Source organism: Cebidichthys violaceus, unplaced genomic scaffold (genome assembly GCF_023349555.1).
Source record: "Cebidichthys violaceus isolate CVI_PGR_0920_01 unplaced genomic scaffold, fCebVio1.0.p SCAF_45, whole genome shotgun sequence".
Taxonomy (NCBI): Eukaryota; Metazoa; Chordata; class Actinopteri; order Perciformes; family Stichaeidae; genus Cebidichthys; species Cebidichthys violaceus.
In genome coordinates this window covers 524,541-550,549 of record NW_027176650.1, presented here as the reverse complement: position 1 = coordinate 550,549, position 26,009 = coordinate 524,541, and the positions used below count along the sequence as shown (strand labels likewise).

The following is a 26,009-nucleotide window of genomic DNA, read 5'->3' as shown; positions in this document are numbered from 1 at the left end:
ACCCCCTCCATCCTCATCTGCGACACCACCTCCGCTGGAGCAGGGAGGCGGAGAGAGGGAGACCAGAGACCCGTCAGCTCGTCCCTCTCAGTCCGGACTCCAGCAGCCGAACTGAACCGGAGGATTTGTTTACCTTCGTGCGTAAAAGCGCGCGTCGCGTCCTGAGCGCGCGGCTGGAGCAGAGGACGCGGGTCTTGGTGTCGGTGATTCCCGCTGCACACGTGTAGCTCTCGCGGACACGATCTGAACCGGGTGACCGAACTGTTCGCTGCATGTAAACACGCGCGGAGTCTCCGTCGTGGATCGCAGAGGGACGTCTCTAATTACGCGCGTCTATCTCCCGTCCTCTGGTTCTGGACCTGGGTGCTGGAGGAGGAGAGGAGGGGGGGTGGGGGGGCTGTTCAGGTCTCATCTCATGATGGGACACCTGCCGCGAGGATGAGCCACAGAAGCAGCCCGGCCAGGGCGCACGACTTCCTGCTCAAGTTCCTGCTGGTGGGGGACAGCGACGTCGGGAAGGGAGAGATCCTGGCGAGCCTCCAGGACGGATCCACCGAGTCTCCGTACGGGTACAACATGGGTGAGTGGGGGGGGGACGACGACGACGACTTATCTACTGCTCAGGTTGGGTTGGGAGCTTTTACGCGCACGGATTTCCTGTTTTTACGCACGATGGACATCTCTGAACACCAGGGATCAAACCAAGTGACGGGTCAGACACCGAAGGAGCTGTACACACACACACACACACACACACACACACACACACACACACACACACACACACACACACACCTACACACACACACACACACACACACACACCTACACACACACACACACACACACACACACACACACACACACCTACACACACACACACACACACACACACACACACACACACACACACACACACACACACAGTCTCTCTGAACTTGGGAACCTTCTTGATCAGAGAGTTTAAAATGATCCGGTCAGCCTTCAGTACATTACATTAGCAGATACTACTGCTGTACTTTTACGGGTATTTCTACAGCGTTGGTTGGATCTTTGGAGCTGAATGAGCTGAGATTGAAGCAGCTGTTCTGAACTAGAACACCTGGAAGTCCTGATCCCAGAGGGGACCCCAGAGGACCCTAGAGGACCCCGGGCCCCAGTTTGAGAACCTCTGTTGTGCTAAAAACATGTCAGGTTGTTGATCAGGTATCTTTGGACTCACAGATCACGAGAACGTTCCTTGTCGTGGTCACTGATACACTTCACAGGTATCAGACTTCTAGAGGTGATGTCATCGAACGGTGAATAAAGCGGTTAGCTGTTAGCGGTATAGTTCTGTTAGCAGTTAGCTGTTAGCGGTATAGTTCTGTTAGCGGTCAGCTGTTAGCGGTATAGTTCTGTTAGCGGTTAGCTGTTAGCGGTATAGAACTGTTAGCGGTTAGCGGTTAGCCAAACACACCGTCCAAAAAACTCAAAGTGAGCAAACTGTTTTCCTCCACGGCGGCGACGCACTCAGCTGTGATCCAGCATTGGTCCATCAGAATAAAACCACCAGAGGACATCCAGAACATGAAGACACACCTGGACGCCCAGAACATGACTATTGGACAGACACAGAGGTGCTCACTCACTCACTCACGGGAGCATGATCTCATGACTCTCCTGGCAGAGATGATAATAATAGTTGTTAAAAGTCGTGAACAAGAACTTCGTCGTGATCTGTGTACTGAAACATCTGGTTTCTTATTGGCCGTCACACACACACACACACACACACACACACACACACACACACACACACACACACACACACACACACACACACGTTGACGTGGAGCTCTGGTTTTAACTGGTTTTGTTAGAAGAGGCTCTTTGGTTTCCTTCACGTCAGGACGTTTGGCTTCAGCTGATGGAAAAGTGAACGAGGTCTCTTTAACCAGGAAGACGGAGACATAGCTGTGGCTGCTCTGGGATCAGGACCAGTGGTGTGTGTGTGTGTGTGTGTGTGTGTGTGTGAGACTGTGCGTGTGACTGTGTCTGTGTGTGTGTGTGTGTGTGTGTGTGTGTGTGTGTGTGTGTGTGTGTGTGTGATTTCTCTCAAACAGACGTTTGAACAGACCAGAGATGTGATTTTTATTCGTTATATTTAATAAAGTTATTATTATTCTGCTGCTCAATCAGAAGGTTTGATTTTTCCTAGTTTCCTAGTCGTGAGGAAAAGGTACCGAGGGAGGAGGAGAGGAATCTCCTAACAGTGTTTCCTACTTTGTGTCCTCAACGTCGCAGAGAGACGAAGTGTTCCAGGTTCATTTACTGTTGTTAGAGGAGCAACACATGAGCCAGTCCTCATGTTCACTGAGCAGAGCCTGAAGGCATCATGATGTACCTGAAGTGAACCTCCGTTGGTTAGCCGTTAGCGCTGCTGCTAACGTTAGTAGCTCTCCTGTTGGTTTAATTGAATGTCTGCTGGTTTGGAGTCTGATCTCCTCTCAGTCGGCCGTTTGCTGTTTAGTCTTTGTGGTGTGTTCAAGTGCATTTGAAGAAGATCACACACACACACACACACACACACACACACACACACACACACACACACACACACACACACACACAGAGCTACAGTCTGAAGTGTTTGTTTGGACGTCTGTCTTCAAACCTTACATAACACCACTTTACCAAGATGCTTCATGCATCATCCACGCCAGAGTGTGTGTGTGTGTGTGTGTGTGTGTGTGTGTGTGTCTCTCCCAGAATAACTCACATTATATCACATCGTGTCCACATCTCCTCTACTTCAGTACACCTTTGAGGTACTTGTTCTTGAGTACTACGAGTACTTGAGTATTTGTACGTCCTGATATACCTCTACTACATCTCAGAGTAGATATTGTAGTTTTTACTGCACTTATAACTAATAAAATACACACTACAGATTGTGTGTGTGTGTGTGTGTGTGTGTGTGTGTGTGTGTGTGTGTGTGTGTGTGTGTGTGTGTGTGTTGGCAGCCATTGTTCTCATCACACTTCATAATTACTGTTATAAAAGAGACGAGCTGCTTTTGTTCCAGCGGGAAATCAAGTGACAGCAGCTGATATTAGCAGCTAATCGTGTGTGTGTGTGTGTGTGTGTGTGTGTGTGTGTGTGTGTGTCTGTGTGTGTGTAGGTGTGTTTGTGTGTGTGTAGGTGTGTGTGTGACTGTGTGTGTGTGTGTGTGTGTGTGTGTGTGTGTGTGTGTGTGTGTGTGTGTGTGTGTGTGTGTGTGTAAAGCTGGTATAAATCCGAGGCGCTCTTGAAGGCTCCAGCGGTGGATTTTGTTAATCTGCTGTCAGAGGAGACGTGTGGACGGAGGCTGAGAGGTTGTTGGTTCTAATCCCGTCAGACCTTCAGTGTGCACTGACGTCACAGCTGTACCCGTCGTCCTGAGGTTCTCAGGTTCTCAGGTTCTCCTCTCGGCTGAATGAAGCTGATGCTTAAAGGAGATCGTGATGAAGCAGGAAATTAATCCACATTTAATCAGGTTTAACAATATAAAAGACTTCATAGAACAGAACTACATGTAACAGTATTTAAAAACAACAATGAAGTACAAACAATAGAGAACATAAAAACAATAGAGAACATACAAACATAAAAACATAGAAACATAAAAACATAGAAACATACAAACATTAAAACATACAAACATACAAACATAAAAACATACAAACTTAAAAACATACAAACATACAAACATAAAAACATACAAACATAAAAACATACAAACATAAAAACATAAAAACATACAAACATACAAACAAAAACATACAAACATAAAAACATAAAAACATACAAACATACAAACAAAAACATACAAACATAAAAACATACAAACATACAAACATAAAAACATACAAACATACAAACATACAAACATACAAACATAAAAACATACAAACATAAAAACATACAAACATAAAAACATACAAACATACAAACATACAAACATACAAACATACAAACATAAAAACATACAAACATACAAACATAAAAACATACAAACATACAAACATAAAAACATACAAACATAAAAACATACAAACATAAAAACATAAAAACATACAAACATAAAAACATAAAAACATACAAACATACAAACATACAAACATACAAACATAAAAACATACAAACATACAAACATAAAAACATACAAACATACAAACATACAAACATAAAAACATACAAACATACAAACATACAAACATAAAAACATACAAACATACAAACATAAAAACATAAAAACATACAAACATACAAACATACAAACATAAAAACATACAAACATACAAACATAAAAACATACAAACATACAAACATAAAAACATACAAACATAAAAACATACAAACATACAAACATAAAAACATACAAACATAAAAACATACAAACATACAAACATAAAAACATACAAACATACAAACATAAAAACATACAAACATACAAACATACAAACATAAAAACATACAAACATACAAACATACAAACATACAAACATACAAACATACAAACATAAAAACATACAAACATACAAACATACAAACATAAAAACATACAAACATAAAAACATACAAACATACAAACATAAAAACATACAAACATACAAACATAAAAACATACAAACATACAAACATACAAACATACAAACATAAAAACATACAAACATAAAAACATACAAACATACAAACATAAAAACATAAAAACATACAAACATAAAAACATACAAACATACAAACATAAAAACATACAAACATACAAACATAAAAACATAAAAACATACAAACATACAAACATACAAACATACAAACATACAAACATACAAACATACAAACATAAAAACATAAAAACATACAAACATAAGAGGACTTCATTATTTGTTTGTCTTGTTTCAGGAATCGACTACAAGACGACCAACATCCTCCTGGACGGGAGGAGAGTCAAGCTGCAGCTCTGGTACCACACACACACACACTAATACACACACACACACACACACACACACACACACACACACACACACACAGACTCCCGGTCCTCTGAGGTATTTTTAGAGCGGTTTTGCTTTTAGCCGAGTAAATATTAAATAATTAATCTGTAACTTTGTTTGATGTTTAAGCGGATGAGACGCTTTAGCTCTGTGTGTGTGTGTGTGTGTGTGTGTGTGTGTGTGTGTGTGTGTGTGTTAATAACTCACACACACTTTGAGTAAATCCCCTCCTGACCCGATGTCCTCACAACAACACAGAACTCCTGTTTGGGATCCTTTACGGCCTCGTTGTGTTCTGGCTCTGGTTCACGACTCCAGCTGAGTCCCTCCGGATCAGATCCTGGTGGATCCATCTGGTCTTGTCGGACCACCTGACTCACAGGCCGGCAGCGGGCCGTCAGCCAACCAAAACACAGCTGTGGTATTCAGCTCAACAGGTCTGAGAGTCACTCCACAATAACAACATACGACTTTATTCACTTCTTTAAAATCATACGAATTATGAAATACAGTCAGAAGAGTCCAGAGTCAAGACCAGCAAACAAGTTCCATGTCAACAACAACAACAACAACCTGACAACAACTCTCAAGTCAAGTCACGAATCAAGACCAACAGTTCGGAGTCAAGTCTACACATGTTCATCCTGGATTATGATTGAGATCCAAAAAGTCCAAAGTCAAGATGGAGTCTTAAATCGGGACCAAGTCCAGGGTCAAGATGGAGTCTTAAGTCAGGACCACGTCCAGGGTCAAGATGGAGTCTTAAGTCAGGACCACGTCCAGAGTCAAGATGGAGTCTTAAGTCGGGACCAAGTCCAGGGTCAAGATGGAGAACGAGGCCTATTTGCAGGCCTCAGCTCGAATAAAGATAAGAAATACCTAATTAATTGTATAAAAAAAAATTAAAAAATTAAAAAAAAAAAAAAAAAAATTTATATATTTTTGAGATGAGAAAAATCATGGAACTATCAGAATACATGTTACTGGTTCACATAAGATAAGGATGGAACACAGCAGAACTTGGAAAACTCAAAAGCTCGATCTTGAAAAACAGCACTTTTAGGGTATTGTTTTTTGGAAAGTATGGGTATCCAAGACTTTTAATATGCTGGGCTCTTAGAACAACTGATATAGGCTCTATATACACAGCTATACATAGATACAGTGAAACATTTATGAAATATAGAGCATTTCAAATTAGAAAACTGATCAAATACTCCAATATTTGAATAAAAAAGTATTTTTAAAATTCAAAAACACTCTATATCACTTCTATGTATCACTCATGATGTTCATTGAATCAATAGACCGAAGATTGGACCTTTTTTGAGTGTTTTAAGCTCTTTCTATGCCCTTTTTAGTTATTTAGTTTAAGGTCAAATCCTGCTTCAGACTCTCTGTTCAGGGCTGTATCTCAGCCCCCCCTTCTCCGATTTTCACCATTGAGACATCCTTCGAACCGTAGGAGCCAATAGAATTGCCTGGAATTGAAAGCTAGATGATTGACAGCACTATTAGCCAATAAAGCTCAAAAAGGTCCAGCTCTGAAATCTGATTTGCTGAGCTTCCAACCCTCCCAAGAATCCGAGGAGTGTCGGAGAGACACGAATCGAACGGATTCACACGGAGCACCAGCAGCTGGACAAACATGCGTTGGAAGTACGGAGATATTCCATTTTTTCGCTGAGATTCGACCAAAAGTAAGTACAATATTCGATGAAAGCTGTGTGACTTTTTGTGTTCGAAGCTGAATATCTCTGCGATGGTTTACCGGGGAGAGAAATGGAAACTATGTCCGTAATCTCTGTCAGGCGCTCGTGCTTTTTCATGCTGCATGTTTGTAGGTAGCACGTTGCTAACGGAGTGTAGCAGCCTTTTTCTCCGGTCTGTCCCAGTCATATCGAGTATGATTTATGATATTTTGTTATTTGTTTGCTTGGCTGATGGGAGATGTGTTTGTCTCATGTAGAAGTGACCTAGTTCATGTTGTTCCCAGGACGCTGAGGTTTCTGCAGAACTATAACATCACTATATTCGTTCTTCGTGGGTTCTCTGCCAGTTACTTTTAACACAAAACTCTCTAAGTTTTGATGTACTCTGCGTCCAAATGGGGGACCTACGGGTGTATCTGGTTAAGTCAGGACCACGTCCAGAGTCAAGATGGAGTCTTAAGTCGGGACCAAGTCCAGGGTCAAGATGGAGTCTTAAGTCGGGACCAAGTCCAGGGTCAAGATGGAGTCTTAAGTCGGGACCACGTCCAGAGTCAAGATGGATTCTTAAGTCGGGACCAAGTCCAGGGTCAAGATGGAGTCTTAAGTCGGGACCAAGTCCAGGGTCAAGATGGAGTCTTAAGTCGGGACCACGTCCAGGGTCAAGATGGAGTCTTAAGTCAGGACCACGTCCAGAGTCAAGATGGAGTCTTAAGTCGGGACCAAGTCCAGGGTCAAGATGGAGTCTTAAGTCGGGACCAAGTCCAGGGTCAAGATGGAGTCTTAAGTCGGGACCAAGTCCAGGGTCAAGATGGAGTCTTAAGTCGGGACCAAGTCCAGGGTCAAGATGGAGTCTTAAGTCAAGACCACGTCCAGAATCAAGATGGAATCTTAGGTCGGGACCAAGTCCAGAGTCAAGATGGAGTCTTAGGTCAGGAACAAGTCCAGAGTCAAGATGGAGTCTTAAGTCCAGAGTCAAGTCCTAAGTTCCATGTCATACAAGCAACAAGTCTGGCTCAAGTTCAAGTCATATGACTCAAATCAGTACCTCTACTAAACTGCGTCAACCTGGTCTTCTGAAACCATTCATCTAGTTTGACGTCTGTTTAACGTGGACCGACATTCTGTTGTCTGTTTCACACAATCTTCAGATGACTCAGATGAAATGCAAACTCAAAACGTCTGAGTGTGTGTGTGTGTGTGTGTGTGTGTGTGTGTGTGTAATCTTTCACTACCTGTGTGGTTTCAGGGACACCTCTGGTCAGGGACGGTTCTGCACCATCTTCAGATCTTACTCCAGAGGAGCTCAGGTACGTTTCCCTCACAGATTCAGAAACAGTAGCAGCATGTTGGACAGCCGACAGCTGGATCTATCAGAACATCTCCATGTCCTTCGTGTCCATGCTTCATATTCAAGAAGGAGATTCTACTGCTTGTTTTCCTTTCCTCAAACAGCATTGTTGTTGTTGTTGTGTCTTTGTCCTGTTCTCCAGTGGAGACAAAGAGAGAAACACGTTTCATTGAATCAACTTGTCGTCGTTGCTCAATCTGGCTTTTAGTAGTGAGGAGGTATCACCATGGCAACAGGGACACCATCGCCACAGCGAGGCTGCAAGCTGATCATGAATTAAATAGTGTGTGTGTGTGTGTGTGTGTGTGTGTGTATGTGTGTGTGAGAGTGTGTGTGAGAGTTGATGCTGACCAACAAATCCAGAAATATAGGAGGCAAAAAAAAAGTAAAAATGTGAGTTAATTATTCATAAATTATAGTGAATGAATTGTAATTATTATTATTTTGTTTCTGTGGTTATCAGGGAGTTATTCTGGTTTACGACATCACCAACCGCTGGTCCTTTGATGGGATCGACAGGTGGATCAAAGAGATAGACGAGGTCAGTGATCGATCAATCAATCAGTCAACATGATCCACTTCCTGTCAGAGCTTCTAAACACGTCACATGTTACTTCACCTCAGCGCCGCTCTGGATGAGTCAGCTGCGTTCACAACAACAACCCACTCACTGCAAACAATGCTGCTCTGAACAGGAACACAACACACTGTACCAGTTTACTATCTGATGTAATGATTCTTGTTTTTGTAGCCCACGTAGCTGCGAGTTCGGGGGTTGAATCCAAGGCTGCAGTGTCGTGGTTGCACATTATTTTAATGTGTTTTTACGTTCGTTAAAACAGGTTCCATTTCAGCAAATTATAAACTGCTTTAAAATCTTTTCATGTTCAGACTCAAACCGACAGATCTACTAACAAGTTTCCTTATGTCATTAAAACACACCAATGAGCCTCACTGTTGCTCCTTCATCACCATCAACACACTTTAGTCTATAGTCTACAATAAGAAGACTCACTAGAGCACCAAATGTGGATTAATCCGCCGTTGAAAATAGTCCCCAACAAATGGACTAATTCCTTAATTCAAGAAAAATAGACTTATAGAAAGTGTTTATGTAAGATCAATGTTTCTACACAACTAAAATGCCTTAATTGTAACCTGAACCTTCAATAAACCCAAAGTGTCCTCGCTTTGCAGCAACGTGTCCTTGGTCCCCACAACGATAGATAGATAGGCAGGCAAACACCCAAAGGACAAGCCCCTTACAATTATTAATACGTTTCTTATTATTTAAGACACTTACGTTTGAGCTGATGTTGTCTGGTTTTACCCAGCATGCCCCGGGGGTGCCCAAGATCCTTGTCGGGAACCGCCTCCACCTGGCCTACAAGCGGCAGGTGACCACGGAGCAGGCGCAGGTGTATGCGGAGAAGCTGGGCGTCACCTTCTTCGAGGTCAGCCCGCTGTGTAACTTCAACATCACCGAGTCGTTCACCGAACTCGCTCGAATCGTGCTGATGAGACACGGCATGGAGCGACTGTGGAGGCCCAACAAAGGTCAGTCAGCACATCAGGAACGTTCATTGTGACATTTTAAACGTCTTATTCGGCGTTCAGGTGTGTTTAGCTCCACCCTCTCGTGTCAATGCTGGTTCTGAAAAACAAGATGGCCGAACTCGAGGCTTCATAACGTCAGTCCTCAAACCGATGACTACGTCCACTTCTTACATACAGCCTGTGGAAGATTAAAGATAAACTTAGTGAAGTCCTGTTCCTCTCTGAGAGACAGATGTTCAGATTGATGTCACCGTCACATCTGTACGGTGAACAAGAAACTACAGTCGGTTAGCTTAGCTTAGCATTAAGACCGCAACCCTGTTGACATCTTAATATCTGGTGTCTTTACTGACAGATGGCACATTGAGATTTGGTTGTTTGCTGATGACATCATGTTTCTGGTGACTGTTGACAGGCTGATGCTGCCCTCTGCTGGACAAACATGAAACCTCTTCACTGTGTTTGTTGTGCAGTGCTGATGATGATGATGATGATGATCTCTGTCTCAGTGTTGAGTCTCCAGGACCTGTGCTGTCGCTCCATCGTGTCCTGCACCCCGGTCCACCTGGTTGATAAGCTCCCGCTCCCTCTGGCTCTGAAGTCCCACCTGAAGTCCTTCTCCATGGCCAACGGCCTCAACGCCCGCATGATGCACGGACGCTCCTACTCCGTCACCGCCAACGCCAACGCCAACGCCGGCGCCGGCGCCAACGGCCACCACGGCGCCACCAAGAGGACGGGAGGAGCGCTGCTGAAAAAGACCAAACTAATCCGCCCGCCGCCGCTCAGCCCGTCCGCACAGAGCTGCAGGAACAGCTGTAAGATATCCTAACGGACGGGTCAGTGAACGCACCGTCTCCTGTCGTCTTCTGTTCTCTCACGACCGAGAGGTTGGTGGTTAAAATCCGTTACCATGAACGAGGAAACGGAGACACAAGAGAACTGACGGCCTCCTCTGAAGTCCTTCTGAACGTCTGAGACGAGATCAGCGACGCCTCGTCACTTTACAAACATTAAGCATCAGGACATTGATCTGGTCTCCAGCTGTCCTCGTGTTTATTTACAGGTATGAATACAGCTACATTCAAGAAACACAGAACTCAGAACCTAAAGAACAAAATGTATTATGTGTTTCATATCGTTAATATTTGTGGAGGCAGATCTCTGTACATGAATAGATGGAAGTCTCGAAAATCAGCTGGAAGGTTTGTTTAAAGGAAACTGTTGATGGTTCACCTGAAGCAGCTGTTTGTTTAAGTTGTGAAGAACTGTCCAATGGAAGAAGAGGTGAGGTCATCAACAGGAAACACTGTCAAAATAAAAGAGCGAGTACGTCTTCAGTTCATCAATTCATCATGATAAAAAGAAGTTTTAAAAACAAATGAAAAGGAAACGAGGTCGATATTTAAAGAAGAATTTATATTTTGAGAATAAAATTTAAAAAATAGAAGAAAAAGTAATTTATTGATCAACTTCATATGTTCAGTATAAACACACATCATAACACATGTTGACCTTTTTATGAGAAATGAAGTCAAATTAAAAGAAAAGATTTTTTTTTGTAAAATGACTTAATTTAATAAAGTGTTTCTGTTTGACTCATAAAGTTTGTGTTTTTTCTCATAAAATTATTTTTATCTTGAAATATAATTGTAATCTTGACACTTTATAGCTTCCTGTTTTCTTCGCTCCTTGAAGTCAGATCTTATTATTATTGATGAATGTTCACTGTCAGCTTCTACCTCTGTATTCTTCATCATCAGCTTCTTCTTCTTCTTCTTCTTCTTCTTCTTCCTCTTCCTCTTCTTTTTCTTCTTTTTCCTCTTCTTCTTCGTGGCCCGTTTCTCACATACAGCTGCAGCTTTGTGTACAATATTTGTACGTATTGTAAATATCACTGTTTGATACGATGACCTTGTGGGGTTTTGTGTCTGTTTTCAGTGTGAAGTGACGTCAAAGACTCACCTGTCTGTACAGAGACTCACCTGTCTGTCCAAAGACTCACCTGTCTGTACAGAGACTCACCTGTCTGTCCAAAGACTCACCTGTCTGTCCAAAGACTCACCTGTCTGTACAGAGACTCACCTGTCTGTACAGAGACTCACCTGTCTGTCCAAAGACTCACCTGTCTGTACAGAGACTCACCTGTCTGTCCAAAGACTCACCTGTCTGTTCAAAGACTCACCTGTCTGTCCAAAGACTCACCTGTCTGTACAGAGACTCACCTGTCTGTCCAAAGACTCACCTGTCTGCTCAAAGACTCACCTGTCTGTACAGAGACTCACCTGTCTGTCCAAAGACTCACCTGTCTGTACAGAGACTCACCTGTCTTTGGACAGACAGGTGAGTTTTTGTAGCGTTTATCAATGTTTAATGAGACACCTTCACAATAAACTCCTCCCACCGTGAGCGGCTCTGTGGTCTAATAAAGGAGAAATATTACCAGACAATGTGTCCTCCTCTTCTTCCTCCTCTTCCTCTTCTTCCTCTTCCTCCTCTTCTTCTTCCTCTTCTTCCTCCTCTTCTTCGTCTTCCTCCTCGTCTTCCTCTTCTTCTTCCTCCTCATTTTTCTTTTCCTCCTCCTCATCATCTTCCTCTTCCTCCTTTTCCTCCTCTTCAATCTCTTCCTTTTCTTCCTCCTCTTCCTCCTCCTCCTCCTCCTCCTCTAGAACATTAACTAATGGTCTTACAGTATTTCTAGATGACTTCCTGTTGTCTTACCAACATGTTGAACTCTGAACTCTGATTTTATAAAATAAACTTTTGAAACTCCTTCATTGTGTACTCGGTGTACTTGTTGATGGTAAAGTGGTAAAAACACACAATGCTGTAGTACATAGTTGAATAAATGTCACGGTTAGTTGAGAGAGGAGATGATGAGAGGATCTAGTGGAGGAGGTAGGAAAGAGGAGATGGTGAGAGGATCTAGTGGAGGAGGTAGGAAAGAGGAGATGGTGAGAGGATCTAGTGGAGGAGGTAGGAAAGAGGAGATGATGAGAGGATCTAGTGGAGGAGGTAGGAAAGAGGAGATGATGAGAGGATCTAGTGGAGGAGGTAGGAAAGAGGAGATGATGAGAGGATCTAGTGGAGGAGGTAGGAAAGAGGAGATGGTGATGACTAAGGAAGGGTCACACTGGTCTAAACAGTTCCCTCTGTGTGATTATAAAGACAGTGTAAAGTGTGGAGTGTTGTACTGTCCTGTCAGAGCGAGAGGAGGAACATATTAATATCATTAATATTATTAATATCTTTATTATCATTAATATCTTTAATATCTTTAATATCATTAAAATCTTTAATATCTTTAATATCATTAATATCTTTAATATCATTAATATCATTAAAATCTTTAATATCTTTAATATCATTAATATCTTTAATATCATTAATATCATTAATATCTTTAATATCTTTAATATCATTAATGTCATTAATATCTTTAATATCATTAATATTATTAAAATCTTTAATATCTTTAATATCATTAATATCTTTAATATCATTAATATCATTAATATCTTTAATATCATTAATGTCATTAATATCTTTAATATCATTAATATTATTAAAATCTTTAATATCTTTAATATCGTTAATATCTTTAATATCATTAATATCATTAATATCTTTAATATCATTAATATCTTTAATATCTTTAATATCATTAATATCATTAATATCTTTAATATATTTAATATTATTAATATCTTTAATATCTTTAATATCATTAATATCTTTAATATCATTAATGTAAAACAGATTTGGAGTCAACAAGACTAATGAATAGAATTTGAAGAATATTCATGAAGATATATGTATTTTTCATATATTAATATATTTTTATATATATATATATATGTATTTTTATATATAAATATATATATGTATTTTTTAATATATATATATATATATATGTATTTTTTAATATATATATATATATATATATATATATATATATATATATATATATATATATATATATATATATATATGTATTTTTTAGAGAGTATCTTTAGACCACACTCCAGTCCAGCAAGTGGCGGCAAAGCGCCCGACAGCCGCCATCTTGTCTGCAGAAGAAGTAGGAGGAGCGGAAGAGAAGAAGACGAAGTTGTGTATTTGTTGCTGCTAGCTTGACTCTGGAACAACATTCAGAAGCACTTCATGTTTTTAATGGATTTAAACCGACGAGGAGTTTCTTGTTTTCACGGTTCTTTTCAGAGGTAAACCCGGAAACGGATCCGTGATTACCGGTAACGTTACATCAAGTGTTAGCTCCACATTTAGACCCTTTATTTAACTTTAGTCTGTGAAGTTAAACCAGTCTAACCCAGCAGGTCCCTGTTATACTGGGATATTTATATATATATATATTTATATATATATATATTCATTACATATATATACATATGCATATATATATATATATATATATATATATATATATATGTGTGCATATATATATATGCATATATATATATATATATATGTATGCATATATATATATGTATATGTATATATATTTATGTATATATATATATGTATATATGTGCATATATATATGCATACATATATATATACATATATATATATGCATATATATATGCATATATATATATATATATATATATATATATATGTATATGTACATATGTGCATATATACGTATAAGTGTTGGTATGTATTCTTTTATTATATTAAAGGTGAACATTGATATTCATGGTTGTTGGTTATTGAAACACATCTTTGCTTCATAGTTGGTTGAGCTGGTCTCATGATGATTCCAGTGTAAAGTTATTAAAATAGAACTACAAAGATGACTACTCTCCTGATCGACTGGTTTGGTCTTAAATATCAGTGACCAATGAGCTGCAGCTCTTCACTTTAAAGTGATATAAAGTGATTCATTGAAGAGCTTAGTTTAAACAGATGATTGAAATGATGGTGTCTGGTTCCTCTGAAGGCTTCATGGCTCTCTGCTGGTTGTTGGTCCACATCTTCCTCCTCTCCTCCTCTTCCTCCTCGGCTCACAACGACTTCTTCACCTCCATCGGTGAGTTCATCCTGTGTTCTTTATTTACACTGTGATGGTTAACGATAAAACTTTATTTACACTGTGATGGTTAACGTTAAACTTTATTTACACTCTGATGGTTAACGTTAAACTTTATTTACACTCTGATGGTTAACGATAAAACTTTATTTACACTCTGATGGTTAACGTTAAACTTTATTTACACTCTGATGGTTAACGATAAAACTTTATTTACACTCTGATGGTTAACGTTAAACTTTATTTACACTCTGATGGTTAACGTTAAAACTTTATTTACACTCTGATGGTTAACGTTAAACTTTATTTACACTGTGATGGTTAACGTTAAACTTTATTTACACTCTGATGGTTAACGTTAAACTTTATTTACACTGTGATGGTTAACGTTAAACTTTATTTACACTGTGATGGTTAACGTTAAACTTTATTTACACTCTGATGGTTAACGTTAAACTTTATTTACACTCTGATGATTAACGTTAAACTTTATTTACACTGTGATGGCTATACGTTAAAACTTTATTTACACTCTGATGGTTAACGTTAAACTTTATTTACACTCTGATGGTTAACGTTAAACTTTATTTACACTCTGATGATTAACGTTAAACTTTATTTACACTGTGATGGTTAACGTTAAAACTTTATTTACACTCTGATGGTTAACGTTAAACTTTATTTACACTGTGATGGTTAACGTTAAACTTTATTTACACTCTGATGGTTAATGTTCAAACTTTATTTACTCTTTGATGGTTAACGTTAAACTTTATTTACACTGTGATGGTTAACGTTAAACTTTATTTACACTCTGATGGTTAACGTTAAACTTTATTTACACTCTGATGGTTAACGTTAAACTTTATTTACACTCTGATGATTAACGTTAAACTTTATTTACACTGTGATGGTTAACGTTAAAACTTTATTTACACTCTGATGGTTAACGTTAAACTTTATTTACACTCTGATGGTTAACGTTAAACTTTATTTACACTCTGATGATTACCGTTAAACTTTATTTACACTCTGATGATTAACGTTAAACTTTATTTACACTGTGATGATTAACGTTAAACTTTATTTACACTCTGATGGTTAACGTTAAAGTTTATTTACACTGATGGTTAATGTTAAAACTTTATTTACTCTTTGATGGTTAACGTTAAACTTTATTTACACTGTGATGGTTAACGTTAAACTTTATTTACACTGTGATGGTTAACGTTAAACTTTATTTACACTGTGATGGTTAACGTTAAACTTTATTTACTCTTTGATGGTTAACGTTAAAACTTTAACGTCTTCTGTCATGTAAACTGAATATATTTAGGTTTGTCTCTGTTTTTACTTCAGAACCTTCAGTTTCAAACCGGATCAGCGTGACTTTGTTTCATGTTGCGACGTCTCTCCCGTTCTCTAATTTATATTATTAATAATAACAGTAATAACTTTGACCAAATGATGAAACTGTGTGTTGTTTTCAGGTCACATGACTGAGCTGCTGTCCACAGAGAAGGAGCTGGTCTCCTCCCTGAAGGACTACATCACAGCAGAGGAGAGCAAGCTGCAGCAGGTGAAGAGGTAAACAGGTCTTTGTGTGTTCAGTCTGAGGCTGAAGACCATCTCTGTCCACACGGCGTTTCAAAAGGATGTCACATGACTATTCACGTGTGCTATGTGTGTGTGTGTGTGTGTGTGTGTGTGTGTGTGTGTGTCCTCAGATGGGCAGACAGACTGGACCTCCTCTCCTCGGTGGCTCTCCAGGACCCTGAGGGTTTCCTGGGACACCCTGTGAACGCCTTCAAGCTGATGAAGAGACTGAACACGGAGTGGAAAGAGCTGGAGAGCCTGGTGCTGTCTGACATGTCTGATGGTAACACACACACACACACACACAGGATTCACATCCTCCGACCGCGTCCACACCACAGACAACCCACCGCTCTTCTTCTGTGGTGTTTTATGTCTTTACAGCGTTCATCTCTAACTTCACCATCCAGAGACAGCACTTCCCCAACGACGACGACCAGACCGGAGCCGCCAAAGCTCTGACGAGGCTGCTGGACACCTACCAGCTGGACACCAACACCATGTCCACCGGAGCGCTGCCAGGTATCCTCACAGACCGGAGAATCTCTCTCTGTGGTCCTGATTTTCAAAATAAAAGTCCTGCTCCCTATGGAAACAGAACCATGATGACTAGAAGTAGAGAGAACTAGAACATGTCTTAAAGGACTAAAGACTTCTCGTCCTCAGGCTCGTCCTTGTCCCACCGTAGCGCTCTGACTGCGGACGACTGCTACGACCTCGGCAAGGTGGCGTACTCGGAGGCGGACTACTACCACACGGAGCTGTGGATGCTGCAGGCCTTGAGGCAGCTGGACGAAGGCGAGACCTCCGGCTCCGTGGACGCCGTCACCGTCCTGGACTACCTGAGCTACTCCGTCTACCAGCAGGGGGCGCTGGAGCCGGCGCTGGGCTTCACCCGCAGGCTGCTGGAGCTCGGTGAGTCACATGACATGAGTCACATGACATGAGTTTGTTTCTGTCTGAGGCCCAATCCCAATCTCCACCCTTTAGTTCTTACTGTCAAGTCATCGAGTGTTTGAGGCTCTCAGACATTTTGATCCTTTATAAACACTTTCCTTAAGTCAGCATTAGATGCAGACTTTGCCAAAGGAAATTACCCACAAATCATTGCAATGTGACGTTAAACACGGGATACCCAATGGAAGCATGGAGACGTGAAAAAAAAAGAAAAGAAAGAGGACGGCTCTCGTGTGTTCATCCTGTCATATTAAATTCACTCAGAAACATTTAAAGATGGAACATTAAAACACTTGAAATCAGAGGATATTTATTTATTTATTCATTCATCAAATTTGATTTTGTCATCGAAGATGTTTTGAAAAAAACGAATAAATAGATTATCTAAAATTACCTCATCTTGTACTCTGAATGACTTCCTGTGTGACTGACTTTCTGTCTGACTGACTGACTTCCTGTCTGTCTGACTGACTTTCTGTCTGACTGACTGACTTCCTGTCTGTCTGACTGACTTCCTGTTTGACTGACTGACTTCCTGTCTGACTGAATGACTTCCTGTCTGAATGACTTCCTGTCTAACTGACTGACTTCCTGCCTGACTGACTTCCTGTCTGACTGACTGACTTCCTGTCTGAATGACTTCCTGTCTGACTGACTGGCTTCCTGTCTGACTAACTGACATCCTGTCTGACTGACTTCCTGTCTGAATGACTTCCTGTCTGACTGACTGACTTCCTGTCTGAATGACTTCTTGTCTGACTGAATGACTTCCTGTCTGACTGACTGACTTCCTGTCTGGCTTCCTGTCTGACTGACTGACTTCCTGTCTGAATGACTTCCTGACTGTCTGACTGACTTCCTGTCTGACTGACTTCCTGTCTGACTGACGTCCTGTCTTTATGTCATGACGGATTATAAATGTCCCCGTTAGACCCGACACACCAGAGAGCCATGGGGAACCTGAAGTACTTTGAGTTCCAGCTGGACAAACAGAAGGGGGAGGAAGGGGGGAGGAGGAGGGAGACCCGGGGTCGCCCCCCTGACTATCTTCCAGAGAGGAAGAAGTACGAGCAGCTGTGTCGCGGCGAGGGCCTGAAGATGGTGAGGAGACGCTCACGATGAAACACACACACACTTCCTCTTCCTCCTCGTCATCCTGATGCCGTTTCCTCTTTCAGACTCCTCGCAGGCGGAGCCGCCTCTTCTGCCGTTACCACGACAACGACCGCCACCCGAAATACGTGATCGGTCCGGTGAAGCAGGAGGACGAGTGGGACCGACCTCGCATCGTCCGGTACCACGACATCGTGTCAGACGCAGAGATAGAGAAAGTGAAAGAGCTCGCCAAACCCAGGGTGAGTCCAGCTGTGGAGAGATCCAGATGTTTGTAGCTGCATTCTCTCTAGTGTCCAGCAGGGGGCGACTCCTCTGGTTGTATAGAAGTCTAGTCTAAAATGACTCTACTTCTCTCTTGATTTATTCCCTCAGTAAACATTGTAAACATGAGTTTATGGTCTCAATCTCTAGTTTACAGTCTTCTTCAATACAGCATGATGTTCATTTAGTACATTATGCTCCATTTAGAGTCAAACACACCATAAAGCAGAGGATGATTTAGGGGCAGGGCTACACAGTGATTGACAGGTCTCTACGTCTCCACAGCTGCGTCGAGCCACCATCTCCAACCCGGTAACCGGTGTTCTGGAGACGGCCCACTACCGCATCAGTAAGAGGTGAGACATCAAGAGAGACGCCTGTCTCTCCCCCCCCCCCCTTTACTAACTAATGGTGAGTTTATAACAGGACTGTGTTGTTGGTGTTAGTAATATATTTTAATATATATTAATATAACAATACGACAGAGTAATAAAGTCTTTAATAATGATGATATTTAAGATCTTCCTACAATTCAATTCAATTCAATACAATTAATGTAATGTAATTCGTCGAAAGTTTTAGTAGTCACAGCACTGCGGGTCTTTATCTCTCCCCTGTAGTCAGTAGTAGTAGTAGTAGTAGTAGTAGTAGTAGTAGTAGTAGTAATTAGTTGTCCATGTTAAATTAACCTGGTAGTCGATCAGTAATCAAGGCTGTTGTTTGTGATCTTCCGGGTAAAGGTCACGTGATATGGGCGTGACCAATCAGGGAAGGACACGTCATGTCTGCTAACAACCAATCAAGTAGTGAAGGTGGGCGTCATCATTTCTAAAGCGTTTACGAGCGTCTACACGAAGAGGCGACCCCGGAGTTTTCAAACTCCTCCGTTTTCGGTGCTCACAGCATAGTCGTGTGGACATGGCCTCAGTGAGACGTTCTCCTGTCTCCGCTCTCCCTCAGTGCTTGGCTCGGGGCCTTTGAACACCCGGTGGTCGACCGGATCAACCAGAGGATCCAGGACGTCACCGGCCTGGACGTCACCACGGCAGAGGAGCTGCAGGTGAGGAGGAGGAGGAGGAAGAGGAAGAAGAGGATATTATTTTTATTACTGTCATGCAGACACAAAACACATGAATCAGATCCAGAGGTGTGTTCAGAGTGAACAATATATTTGAATGTAACGTGACTCAAGCGTTTATTAAATGTTCCTGTCGTCTCTTCTTCTTCTCTTTGTCTTTGTCGTCTCTTCTTCTTCTCTTTGTCTTTGTCGTTTCTTCTTCTTCTCTTTGTCTGTCGACTCTTCTTCTTCTCTTTGTCTTTGTCGTCTCTTCTTCTCTTTGTCTTTGTTGTCTCTTCTTCTCTTTGTCTTTGTCGTTTCTTCTTCTTCTCTTTGTCTTTGTCGACTCTTCTTCTCCTCTTTGTCTTTGTTGTCTCTTCTTCTCTTTGTCTTTGTCGTCTCTTCTTCTTCTCTTTGTATTTGTCGTCTCTTCTTCTTCTCTTTGTCTGTCGACTCTTCTTCTTCTCTTTGTCTTTGTCGTCTCTTCTTCTCTTTGTCTTTGTCGTCTCTTCTTCTTCTCTTTGTCTTTGTTGTCTCTTCTTCTTCTCTTTGTCTTTGTCGTCTCTTCTTCTCCTCTTTGTCTTTGTCGTCTCTTCTTCTCTTTGTCGTCTCTTCTTTTCTCTTTGTTTTTGTCGTCTCTTCTTCTTCTCTTTGTCTTTGTCGTCTCTTCTTCTTCTCTTTGTCTTTGTCGACTCTTCTTCTTCTCTTTGTCTTTGTCGTCTCTTCTTCTTCTCTTTGTTTTTGTCAACTCTTCTTCTTCTCTTTGTCTTTGCCGACTCTTCTTCTCTTTCTCTTTGTCGACTCTTCTTCTCTTTGTTGTCTCTTCTTCTCTTTGTCTTTGTTGTCTCTTCTTCTCTTTGTCTTTGTCGTCTCTTCTTCTTCTCTTTGTCGATTCTTCTTCTTCTCATTGTCGACTCTTCTTCTTCTCTTTGCCTGTCGACTCTTCTTCTCTTTGTCTTTGTCGTCTCTTCTTCTCTTTGTCTTTGTTGTCTCTTCTTCTCTTTGTCTTTGTCGTCTCTTCTTCTTCTCTTTCTCTTTGTCGTCTCTTCTTCTCTTTCTCTTTGTCGTCTCTTCTTCTTCTCTTTCTCCTTGTTGTCTCTTCTTCTCTTTCTCTTTGTCGTCTCTTCTTCTCTTTCTCTTTGTCGTCTCTTCTTCTTCTCTTTGTCTTTGTCGACTCTTCTTCTTCTCTTTGTCATTGTCGACTCTTCTTCTTCTCTTTGTCATTGTTGACTCTTCTTCTCTTTCTCTTTGTCGACTCTTCTTCTTCTCTTTGTCTTTGTCGACTCTTCTTCTTCTCTTTCTCTTTGTTGTCTCTTCTTTTCTTTCTCTTTGTCGTCTCTTCTTCTCTTTCTCTTTGTCGACTCTTCTTCTTCTCTTTGTCTTTGTCGTCTCTTCTTCTTCTCTTTCTCTTTGTTGTCTCTTCTTCTCTTTCTCTTTGTCGTCTCTTCTTCTCTTTCTCTTTGTCGACTCTTCTTCTCTTTGTCTTTGTCGTCTCTTCTTCTTCTCTTTCTCTTTGTCGTCTCTTCTTCTTCTCTTTCTCTTTGTTGTCTCTTCTTCTCTTTCTCTTTGTCGTCTCTTCTTCTCTTTCTCTTTGTCGTCTCTTCTTCTTCTCTTTGTCTTTGTCGTCTCTTCTTCTTCTCTTTTTCTTTGTCGTCTCTTCTTCTTCTCTTTTTCTTTGTCGTCTCTTCTTCTTCTCTTTCTCTTTGTCGTCTCTTCTTCTTCTCTTTGTCTTTGTCGTCTCTTCTTCTTCTCTTTCTCTTTGTTGTCTCTTCTTCTCTTTCTCTTTGTCGTCTCTTCTTCTCTTTCTCTTTGTCGTCTCTTCTTCTTCTCTTTGTCTTTGTCGTCTCTTCTTCTTCTCTTTGTCTTTGTCGACTCTTCTTCTTCTCTTTGTCTTTGTCGACTCTTCTTCTCTTTCTCTTTGTCGTCTCTTCTTCTTCTCTTTGTCTTTGTCGTCTGCAGGTGGCTAACTATGGAGTGGGAGGACAGTACGAGCCTCACTATGACTTTGGACGGGTAAATTAAATCATCGTGACACTCTGTGGGCTTTTATTTATGATAATAATAATAATAATAATAATAATAATAGTAATAATGATAATGAACCTTTCTGCCCTGATCATTGGATGCAGCGCTTGAACATGATGCAAACAATTATTCTCTATTATTCAATTACTCAATGTCTTGTTTACTTCCTGTTTCTCTCTTTCTCATCGTTTTGGTGTGATATTATTTAAATTTTTATATTCTGTATAGAAAGATGAACCAGATGCTTTTGAAGAGCTGGGGACAGGAAACAGAATCGCTACCTGGCTGCTTTACGTCAGTAATCATTATTAATCATTATTTAATCATTATTTAATCATTATTAATCATTATTTAATCATTATTAATCATTATTTAATCATTATGTTATCAGTATTGATTATGTAATCGTGAATAATAATGATGTAGTCATGAATACTTATTATGTAATCATGAATACTAATTATGTAATCGTGAATAATAATGATGTAGTCATGAATACTTATTATGTAATCATGAATACTAATGATGTAATCGTGAATAATAATGATGTAATCATTATTAACGGCTCTGTGTCTCCTCCTGCAGATGAGTGACGTACAGGCAGGGGGCGCCACCGTCTTCACTGATGTTGGAGCTGCTATTTGGCCCAAAAAGGTTCACTTTCATTATTGTCCTCATCAATTAACTGACTGTTGATTCATTCATTGTTTAGTCTTTATTCATGAAATAATGAAACATTTCAGGATATTCAAAACTGAAGTTGCTGTTTGTTTTTTTGTTGAATTATATTCTTATATTTTACTGTTAATTCTTTCCTGTTTTTATCTTGATATGAAACAATATGTTTTAAATAGTGCAGAGTTTATTGTGTAGTCTGCCTTTACAGATGTGGAAATATGCTCTTTTGAATATTTATATTTAACACGTTCATTATTATTTTTATTGTCTTATAAACTGTATTCTATTTATATCTATTGTTATTATACTAATTGTTATTTTTCACCATTATTATGATGATGATGTGTCCTCAGGGCTCGGCGGTGTTCTGGTACAATCTGTATCCCAGTGGAGAAGGAGACTACCGGACCCGGCACGCTGCCTGTCCGGTTCTGGTGGGAAACAAGTGGGGTGAGTTCAGAACATGTGTTTATAGAGATATATATATATATATGTTAATATTATCAATACGACAACATTCTGAATTCACACGGCTCATTTAAACCAGAGTTCTGTCTCTTTGTGAGGGGGGTACTTTTATTTTGAAAGAAATAGGTCCATCCCTGGTTTCCTGTTAACATACAGCGACCGTTGGGGATTTTTATTTTGAAAAAACAAGACTTATCCTGAGCTTGCTGTTACGATACAGTTACTCTATGGGGCTTTTATTCTGAAAAAACAACCTCACCTGAGTCAAGATACAGATACTTTCTGTGACTTTTATTCTGAAAAAGTAGGTCCATCCTTGGTTTCCTGTTAACTTACAGTGACTGTTGGAGGCTCATCATCCTGAGCTTGTTGTTAGGATACAGTTAATCTATGAGGCTTTTAGTTTGAAAAAAAACCCTGTCAAGATGTCTGTGTGGCTTTTATTCTGAAAAAGTAGGTCCCTCCCTGGTTTCCTCCTAACATACAGTGACCTTATTTTGAAAACACTCATTCTACCATCACACCAAATTCTGTTTTCAAATTTTCCATTTTAAAAGTTTTCTTTAAATTTTGATCTTTCCTCTTTCTAAGTCTGCTCTCCACATCACATGAATTAAAAGCCCGTATTCAAGAAGAAGAGACTTTAACAGCTGCTCCTCCAGGAGTTTCCTGGTGCGTTCACTGCCTGACCAAAGAATCAGAGCACACGGCGCCAGACTTCCTCCTGGAGCAGAGCTCTCTCTCTCTTCATGCTCACCTCACGGAGAACAACGAGGATCTCTTCCTCTGTTCTCTGCTCCACAACACAACAACACACAATCCGTTAGCACGCTAGCACGTTAGCACGCTAGCACGTTAGCATGCTAGTGTGACGTTCACTAGCGATCCTGTTTGTAACCGCTAACAGTCATCCTCGTCTTCATCTTCATCTCCCTGTCTGTCTGCAGTGTCCAATAAATGGATCCATGAACGAGGACAGGAGTTCAGGAGGCGCTGTGGCCTCCAGGAGACGGACTGACCTCCTCCTCTCCTCCTCCTCCTCCTCTTCCTCTTCCTCCTCCTCCTCCTCTTCTTACTCCTCTTCTTCTTCCTCTTCCTCTCCTCCTGTCCTCCTCCTCCTCCTCTTCTTCCTCCTCTTCTTCTTCTTCTTCTTCCTCTTCCTTCTCCTCCTCCTCCTCCTCCTCCTCCTCTTCTTCCTCCTCTTCTTTCTCCTCCTCTTCTTCCTCCTCTTCTTCTTCCTCATCTTCCTCCTCCTCTTCTCCTCTTCCTCTCCTCCTCCTCCTCCTCTTCTTCCTCTTCTTCCAACTCCTCCTCCTCCTCTCCTCCGCCTCTTCTTCCAACTCCTCCTCCTCCACCTCCTCCTCCTCCTCCTCCTCCTCCTCTTGTCTTTCATGTTTAAACACATTCAGTTCACTAAAGTTCACATTTCCTCTTTGATCTTAATTACAACAGAAGTCACTTGAACACAACACAAGTTATCGTGTCGATGTCAATTTAAACCTGTTAAACGTCTCAAACATCTACTTTTAAAGCTTTGATCTTTTCCTCGTTGAGAGTTTAAAGGAGGTGGGATGTAACTAAGTACATTTACTCAAGTACAAACTCCAGGTACTTGTACTTTACTAGAGTATTCCCACGTTCTGCTACTTTATACTTCCACTACTTCTCATATTTACTCAGTTTATCTTCAGTGACTTCGCTCCAAATTGTCTTTTTAGTCACATGACTTGATCGCAGACTGTGTGAACCAATCAGGAACCAGAATACACAACCAGGAAGTACACGTACTAATATCACAAGTAAAAGTACAAAAGTCATCATCAAAATATATATAAGTATCAAAAGTACTCTTAAAATCAGAACAATATATATTATAACTATTATACATTATTTTATTGACTTTATATAATCTGTAATGTTACATCATCATTTCTTAGTTGATTAATAATCTGAATCTGTGAAGTTGTCAGATGAACGTAGTAAAAAGTACAATATTTACCTCTGAGATGTAGTAGAAGTATAAAGTACACTCAGGTAAAGTAGAAGTACAGTACTTGAGTAAATGTAAAATATGTTTCTAGTCAGAATAAATAAAGAACTGCTGCACTCAATTTATACACAACAATCACCGTGTTTCCATTCACGTATTTTATGAAGTATTTCATCGTGTTTGAAATTACAAAGTTCAATAAAAGTTTATCAATTGCAGAAATGTTTTTACGCTCATTTGAGGTGATTTTTGTCTTTATTATTGAATAGATTAAACATGAAATCTCACAACGGATCTCATGTTCCTGAATCTGAGCCAAAGAAAACCAGCTGCTGGCCTCTGTAGTAACTTGTCCTGTTTGACTCCAAAAGATGTCCTCTAGGATATGAAGACGTGCGGCGCCACCAGCCGGACATCCGCCAGAGGATCCCGCTTCTACAACACATTGTGCAGAAGGTAGAATGTCAAATATTTATCTAAAGGTAGTCCTCTGTTGTCCTTCCTGAAGTATTTAGTTTCAGACATTACAGTTTGGTTGTTTTTCAGTTCTTGATCCAGTTTCAACATGTTCATATTATATTGACGGTTTACATGTGGGACCACCAGAGCTGTTGGAGACGGCTCAGGGGGAACACAAATACAAACCACCGATCCGGGACTCTTAAGTGTCCCACACACGAATGCACCATCAGCATGCTCTTTTACTTTGCTATCTGGACATCTTTTATTTCTGCATTTACACCAAGATCGTTGAAAACCAGGAGATTTTAGTGTTTTACGGATAGTCGGGACAAACCGGGACAATACCAGTCAAACCAGCACAGTATAGATATATAGTATATAGTAAGAAAAAAGAAAATGACTGTAATGTATAGAACAAACTGGGGCTGTACTGGACAAACTGGGACAATACTAGACAAACTGGGACAATACTGGACAAACTGGGACAATACTGGACAAACCGGTACAATTTCGGACAAACCGGGGAAATACCGGACAAACTGGGACAATACCGGACAAACCAGGACTAAACTGGATACACTGGGACAATACTGGACAAAGTGGGACAATACCAGACAAACCAGGACTATACTGGATACACTGGGACAATACTGGACAAAGTGGGACAATACCAGACAAACTGGGACAATACCAGACAAACCAGGACTATAC

At 40.5% G+C, this 26,009-nt stretch overlaps 2 protein-coding genes across 5 annotated transcripts; both read left to right on the top strand.

Annotated features, from left to right (window-relative positions):
- Window positions 1-56: 56 nt before the first annotated feature.
- Window positions 57-12,408, top strand: rab40b (RAB40B, member RAS oncogene family). Its single transcript, XM_068729250.1, has 6 exons — window positions 57-580; window positions 4,924-4,984; window positions 7,977-8,037; window positions 8,542-8,619; window positions 9,413-9,635; window positions 10,145-12,408. The coding sequence occupies exons 1-6, from the start codon at window positions 439-441 to the stop codon at window positions 10,465-10,467; spliced, it is 888 nt and encodes a 295-aa protein (XP_068585351.1). The 5' UTR covers window positions 57-438; the 3' UTR covers window positions 10,468-12,408.
- Window positions 12,409-13,732: 1,324 nt separating this feature from the next.
- LOC137886648 (prolyl 4-hydroxylase subunit alpha-1-like) lies at window positions 13,733-25,290 on the top strand. Of its 4 annotated transcripts, none has more exons than XM_068729188.1 (15): window positions 13,733-13,888; window positions 14,599-14,688; window positions 16,179-16,275; window positions 16,416-16,567; window positions 16,669-16,806; window positions 16,951-17,199; window positions 18,173-18,342; window positions 18,420-18,596; window positions 18,904-18,974; window positions 19,579-19,678; window positions 21,635-21,688; window positions 21,929-21,994; window positions 22,286-22,354; window positions 22,732-22,828; window positions 25,208-25,290. In XM_068729188.1, the coding sequence occupies exons 2-15, from the start codon at window positions 14,604-14,606 to the stop codon at window positions 25,216-25,218; spliced, it is 1,536 nt and encodes a 511-aa protein (XP_068585289.1). In that variant the 5' UTR covers window positions 13,733-13,888; window positions 14,599-14,603; the 3' UTR covers window positions 25,219-25,290. The 4 variants fall into 4 exon arrangements, with proteins under 4 accessions (XP_068585289.1, XP_068585288.1, XP_068585287.1 ...); XM_068729187.1 differs by lacking the exon at window positions 25,208-25,290 and adding an exon at window positions 23,794-25,071 and having other exon boundaries at window positions 13,733-13,858; XM_068729186.1 differs by lacking the exon at window positions 25,208-25,290 and adding an exon at window positions 23,794-25,071.
- Window positions 25,291-26,009: the final 719 nt, after the last annotated feature.

What these genes read in the sequence shown, in the direction of transcription:
- rab40b (XM_068729250.1), top strand. Translation starts at nt 439, where the DNA reads ATGAGCCACAGAAGCAGCCCGGCCAGGGCGCACGACTTCCTGCTCAAG. An exon ending in CTTACTCCAGAGGAGCTCAG is followed by an intron (nt 8,038 to 8,541) that starts GTACGTTTCCCT and finishes TGTGGTTATCAG; the next exon opens with GGAGTTATTCTGGTTTACGA. An exon ending in ACTGTGGAGGCCCAACAAAG is followed by an intron (nt 9,636 to 10,144) that starts GTCAGTCAGCAC and finishes TCTCTGTCTCAG; the next exon opens with TGTTGAGTCTCCAGGACCTG.
- LOC137886648 (XM_068729187.1), top strand. Translation starts at nt 14,604, where the DNA reads ATGGCTCTCTGCTGGTTGTTGGTCCACATCTTCCTCCTCTCCTCCTCT. An exon ending in GCGGCGAGGGCCTGAAGATG is followed by an intron (nt 18,343 to 18,419) that starts GTGAGGAGACGC and finishes TTCCTCTTTCAG; the next exon opens with ACTCCTCGCAGGCGGAGCCG. An exon ending in CCACGGCAGAGGAGCTGCAG is followed by an intron (nt 19,679 to 21,634) that starts GTGAGGAGGAGG and finishes TGTCGTCTGCAG; the next exon opens with GTGGCTAACTATGGAGTGGG.